The sequence below is a fragment of the Ursus arctos genome, unplaced genomic scaffold, assembly GCF_023065955.2.
Source record: "Ursus arctos isolate Adak ecotype North America unplaced genomic scaffold, UrsArc2.0 scaffold_25, whole genome shotgun sequence".
Classification (NCBI taxonomy): Eukaryota; Metazoa; Chordata; class Mammalia; order Carnivora; family Ursidae; genus Ursus; species Ursus arctos.
Window position 1 is genome coordinate 13,057,672 of NW_026622930.1, and position 6,000 is coordinate 13,063,671.

The 6,000-nt window shown below is 54.6% G+C and overlaps 1 protein-coding gene across 9 annotated transcripts in view; it reads left to right on the forward strand.

Annotated features, from left to right (window-relative positions):
* Positions 1-5,684, forward strand: part of TTC7B (tetratricopeptide repeat domain 7B) — a 249,895-nt gene extending 244,211 nt beyond the window's left edge. For all 9 annotated transcript variants that reach the window (XM_026515458.3, XM_057318629.1, XM_057318630.1 and 6 more), the window contains one exon: positions 4,727-5,684. In XM_026515458.3, the coding sequence (XP_026371243.3) occupies positions 4,727-4,948 (222 nt within the window). In that variant the 3' untranslated portion in view covers positions 4,949-5,684. The remainder of the gene's footprint in view (positions 1-4,726) is intronic.
* Positions 5,685-6,000: the final 316 nt, after the last annotated feature.

Genomic DNA, 6,000 nt, shown 5'->3' on the forward strand with positions numbered 1-6,000 from the left:
GAAATGCCTGGGCTTTCAGAGGTCTGTACTAGGAGGAAGTTGGATCCAGCCAGTGGTGAGAATACTTACATGCGGGCCTCGAGAGTTAGGCCATTGATGGTTGGAGAAGAGAGGAACCAAGGTCTATAGAATTGGAAAGGGTGTCAGGGTTTTAGTGCATAAGAGCACAACAAAGCCAAGGAAGGCCTCTCCCAGCACCCAGGGGCTCGGGTGGTATGTCGGTCCTGACAGCCAGGTCCCAGCCCACCTCTGGCCAACTTGCCAGCAATGGCTCACACCCCAGCCGGAGCTTGTCCTGGTTGATCGCATTATGTGACTGATTTCTGAGCCGCTCTTGGCTTGCTGGGGCACTGGGCAGAGGCTGATTTTTCTTTCCCTTGCCAAGCCTGAGCTGGCAGCCCCTGGCAAGCGTCTGATGTCTCTCTGAGCAGCTCCAGCTTTAGGAATTAATTCCACTAAACAGATTGCTCAGGGAGCTTCAAGGTCATCTGGAAAGGATAGCCTGTTCCTACATTAGGAATGTAAGTCCAGGTATATGGGCTGGAAATTTCCAAGCCCACAAGAGCCCTAGAACCCTCGAGAACATGAAGACTCTCAGCTGCCCAGTACTGAGGGCAATAGGTCAGATTAGCCCATTGGATGGTTCTCTGCAGGCATTTGGGGGTGGGTAGACTTGCCCCCTGCTATATATCCTGGAGCCCCCGTGACAGGCTGCAGCCAGATTCAGTACCCTGCCATCTTCTAAACAAAATTCCCAGCAAAAAGGCTGGTGTCCTTGTCCTAACTCCAGCAGGGTGGGGGCAGGTCATTGCTGCTGAGAGCAATGACCTCTGGGTCTTGCTGGGCCAAGGCCCTGGCCTTCCCGGGTCTCCACCTCTCATTGGCCCACTTTCTGACTAACAAGACCCCGCAGTCCTTTGGCACCTACATCCATCCCTAGTCTCAAGATTACAGCCAGCCAGTGGGCCACCAAAGGGAGACAAGGAAATCTCCTAGTCCTTGAGTGAATATATAGGGTGCTCCCAAGCAGCCGTCTGGGCTGGAGAAAAGCTCGGCTGGAGAGGAACCATGTCTTGGTCATAAGCATGGGGAGGAGCGACAGAGCCAGTGATCCATGGTTGGAGAAATGAAAGGGAAGACCACCCCTCAGATGCCCATTTGCAGTTGCTCAGATATATCTGGGTTAGTGCCTGAGGGGCTCTGGGCTTGTCTCTTAAAGCCACAGGGGCAGCAGTGAGAGGGGGAGAGGGTAGGAAGGTATAGTGGGGAGCATGGGGGTTTGGGCCTCAGGCAGACCTGGGCTGGCCTGCAGTTGCATATTCATTGGCCCTGTGACCTTGGCCAAGATCCCTGGCCTTGCTAAAATTTGTCTCTTTGTATCTAAAGCGGTGGTGATGTGAGCTGAGCCCAGCACATGTGCCTAGCATTGTGCCTGACGGGGAGAAGACATTCCGTGCAGAGCAAGAAAACAACGGTGGGGCTGGCTCTGCAGCAGAGTCTAGTGGGACCTAAATTATATTCTCGGCCTACAGCCGAGAAACCAGGGACGCCTCTTTCCGTCTTACCAGGGCGCTTGTCCCTCATCACCCATTGCCCAGCACGCACAGCTTGGGTGGGAGGGCCACTCAGAAAAGGGTTCGCACCTTGAAGGAATAGGATAGGGCAACTTTGTCATCTTCATGCCCCTGCCACCACCCAGACTCCCTCTCTCCTCTTACTTCTCTGTTGGTTAAACCGGAATGTTCTAGAGTGAGCTCAAGCTGGAGGCAGGAGCTCGTTGTCCCTCACGTCCTGTTGCACACCACCTAGGGAAGACCTCCCCGTTCTTTTCCGCCTGACCGCCAGGATTGAGAAGTGTGGGCACTGAGCTGTCCAAGTTTCTCTGAAGGAGGGCCAGGGTGGGGACAGCTCCCCGGCGGGAGACAGAGGTGCCTACTTACTTCTGCCCCACCCGGGACTCTGCAGCCAAATGGATTTCAGGCAGGCCCTGGAGTTAGGGTACGCGGGTCCTACCCCAGCTCTGTGGTAGCTGGCTGGGGCTGGGGCCAGGGACGCGGCTTGTAGGAGCCGTAGTTGACTCACCCACAAAATGGGGACGTGCGTGGGGACATTTCCCCACCGTGTGATAGGCGTGATAGGTGCTCCTCCACTGCGGGACCTTTCTCCGCAGCAGCAGAAGCAGGCCTCGCAGCCAGGTGTGGACACGTCCTCTGTTATCACTACCCGCCGTCGGGCCGGGAAGCCGGGTCGGTGCTGGATATCCGTCCCTGCTGGCGGCACATAGCTCCCTGGCCGGCTCACAGGTGGGTGGGGAAGAGCCACTCTGGGGAGAGAGCAGGAGGCTGTCCCTCGTGGTCTCCGCACGCCTGACCCCAGGCAGCCTGTGCAAGGCCGCCGACACCCAGCGGTTCACACCGGGGAACGGCAAGGCCTGTCATCTGGCGAGCGGAAATATCAGGAGGCAAGGTGAAACCCTCATGGCAGGGACTGACTCCGGGCCGCGGCCCTTGTCCTGAAGCTTCAGCGAGGGAGCCACCCTTCTGCCCACAGCCTCCGCTCTGACGGAGCGGATCTGGGAGCTGGGCTCCAGCATGGACGTGGTTAGGGCGCACACAGATGTTAAGAAGAGATGGAATGTATGCTGTTTCCTTTCGATCTTCCTCCCGGAGAGAGTGCGGCCGACAGGTCTGCTGCACGCTGGCAGGGGAGGACAGCCTCTGTCTGCCTCAGGCCTCCGCCTAGGCCTCCTCGCTCAGGAAGGCAGTTCAGGGGGCGCCTGGGTGGCTCATCGTTAAGCTTCTGCCTTCGGCTCAGGGCGTGATCCCAGGGTCCTGGGATCAAGCCCCGCATCGGGCTCCCCGCTCAGCGGGAGGCCTGCTTCTCCCTCTCCCACTCCCCCTGCTTGTGTTCCCTCTTTCGCTGTGTCTCTGTCAAATAAATAAAATCTTAAAAAAAAAAAAAAAAAAAAAAAAGGAAGGCAGTTCAGGGAGCCAGAGCTGGGGATCTGGAGAGTGCCCCTCCATGGAGCACGCCCTGCCCCGGGGTTGTGGTTCTCCTCGACTGTGGCCCTACTGACCTTGCGCTCCGCTCGGTGGGGCAAGTGCTCTGCGGGACAGGGCTCCGTGGAACCAGCTGGACAGCCATTCGGAGAATCTTCTTGTAGAGCAAATTTCCCCAAAGCTGTCTGACTGGGTCAGAGGCTGTGCTTCTTTGGAGGTTCTCCAAATATTCTGCAAATTATACCCGCACAGGGTCGTGTCCCTCCTGGAGCCACCAGCAGAGCATCAGGGCTCGGTCCCCTGCCCCCCATCCCCCGCTACGGTGACGGCGTGACAGCACGGTCTCCCGCTGATTTCATAAGCACGGAACGTCCCTCCTTCTTGAAACCCTCATTTCTTTACCAACAATCGAGGTTACATATTTTCCACGTCTTGGTTTACACCTTTTAGAGGACTGCTATTCATCTGCAATCACAATGGTCTAAACTGTTCTCTAACTGTTGAGATTTTTTTCTTTGAACAAAAGTTTTTAATTTTTTTAAATTAGATTCGTTGAACTTTAGTGTTGGGTTTTGCGGGGGAGGGTTTTGGGTTTTTTGTCACTTCCAAGCTCTGAAAGGTAGCGTTTCAAAGACTGACATGTGCGATCCCACTGTGTTAAGTAGTTGTCTGCTTTATTTCGGCAGACAGGCACTTTCTTCTTCTGGGCTGGACACAGGCTGGCTGACCCTCTCTCCCCCTCACTGCTTTGAAACGCGCTATCCCATACGGGTGCAGTGCTGTCTGGAAAGAGGTTCATCGCAGCCGTGGGATTTGTAAGAGCAGAGAGGGTGCGTGCAGCCCCAGTGTCTGCCCCGTGACGAGAGGTTGAGTCAATGAGAGTCTGTCATTGGATGAGAGGGTGAACCCCTCAGTCGTAGAGATGCCCGACTCGGAAACATGGTTATGGTAAAATATTTGGGGACCAACACCTACATCCTAATTAAAACTGTGTCAAATCGGGGCACCTGGGTGGTTCGGTCGGTTAAGCGTCTGAGTCTTGATTTCGGCCCAGGTCACGATCTCAGGGTCGTGAGATCGAGCCCCACATCGGGCTCCATCCTCAGCGGGGAGTCGGCTTCTCCCTCCCTCTCCCTCTGCCCCTCCCCCTGCTCGCGCTCTTTCTCTCTTTCTCTAAAATCAATCAATCAATCAATCTTTAAAACAAATAAAACTGTGTAAGATGACAGCCGTGCTCGGGGTGAGCAGGGGCTGGTGAAGGCAGAGGCTTGTTTATGGTAGGGGGATTGCGAACAATGAAAAAAAATTCTGTTCTAATCATGATGACAGTAATGCCACAAATGACGTTTCTCTAGGTTAGAAAAACCGTTAGATACCGGCCAGCACACGCAGGGCAGCCCACTGGGTCAGTACAGACTGTCCATTCCGCTGGGTTCACTCCTGGGCATTAAGTACTCACCTGAACCGGGTGAAATTGCCAGCTTTTTCTCTCTCAAAAATGGCCCAGCCCAGGCCACTTCATATGGTTCAGGCAGCTCTTTTGATTATTGCTCCTGAGTGTGGGAAGAATTTGAACTTACGGTGTGTGCCCAGCCCGATGGAGGTCCATCCTCCCAGGTCCCGCCTCCCAGACACCTGCAGGAATTCAAGGACAGCTGAGAGCCTAGAGCCACAGCGTCTCTCTGACTGACTGTCCGTCTGTCTGTCTGTCTCCCCGATGCCTGCAGGCCCTGATCCTTCATCAGCTGGGCCGCTACAGTCTAGCAGAGAAGATCCTCCGGGATGCGGTGCAGGTGAACTCGACGGCCCATGAGGTCTGGAACGGGCTGGGCGAGGTCCTTCAAGCCCAGGGCAATGACGCGGCGGCCACCGAGTGCTTCCTGACGGCCCTGGAGCTGGAGGCCAGCAGCCCCGCCGTGCCCTTCACCATCATCCCCCGGGTGCTCTGAGCAGGCTCCTGCCAGCCTCACTGCCGCTCAGGCCCACAAGGCCCCCACCTGGGGCACCCCCCGCACCGAGGCCACGGAGGGACGTGCGACTGACGACGCTGAACTAACCGAACGAGCCCTGGTTCATCGCTCTCTCCACGTGCATTTCTGTTGTTGTTTTGGCCAGTCCCATGATAGTTTTTGAACCTACTGACATTGTCCAAAATGGATTATGTGCCATATTTTGTTAGTCGACATCTGCGTTTTAAAGTCAAATGATAATGGACTTAATCAGCAAATGTAGAAGAACATATTCAAAGTTAAAATTCAGTGGCAGAGCAGATTATTTTTATCAGAGCTGTAAAGAAAACTCTCCTCCCCGTACTATTGCCCCAGCCTCGGCCCGGAAACCAAATGTGAATTTTCGGTTCCCCACCTCAGTCCTAGTCCAAGCCAGGACACCAGCTGACAATTTCTTGGTTTTGTTGTCAATAATTGTACCATGTGAATCCCTGTCCTCACTTAGAGCAAAGCCTGAGTTCGAGAATGTTTCTATTTCACCAATATATGCCTGTTACAAGAGAAGGAAATAGGAGCTATTTAAGTTTAACTTTTTTATGTGAATTCAGAGTTTATTTATCGATGGAAATATGTACAAAGAAGCTTCAAATGGAATATTTACCGACATTCCTTATACATGACAGACACTTGGCTAAATGGGAAGATGATGTTAATAATAAAATGATTTTTAAATGGACCCGTGGCCTGTGTCATTGGTGAAAGCTCACAGAGCCGAGGGGTTAAGGCTCAGTTCCTGGGGCAGACCTCTCCAGGCCCCCCTGCCCAGCTTCCTGACTCACCGGGCAGGCAGGCGAGGGGGCAGCTGAGCTCTGGGGAGATAGCAGTGCTAGCACAGGCCGTGGGCACCCCAGCCTCGGCACGGACATTGCCGAGTGGCCTCTGAGGCTTCGGATGTGCATAAATCATGGGCTTTTCAACATGAGATAGTGGCAGGAAAGGGCAGGCGTCCAGCGGGGCGGCAGCTCACCCTGGCTGGAGGGTCAGAGCCCAGC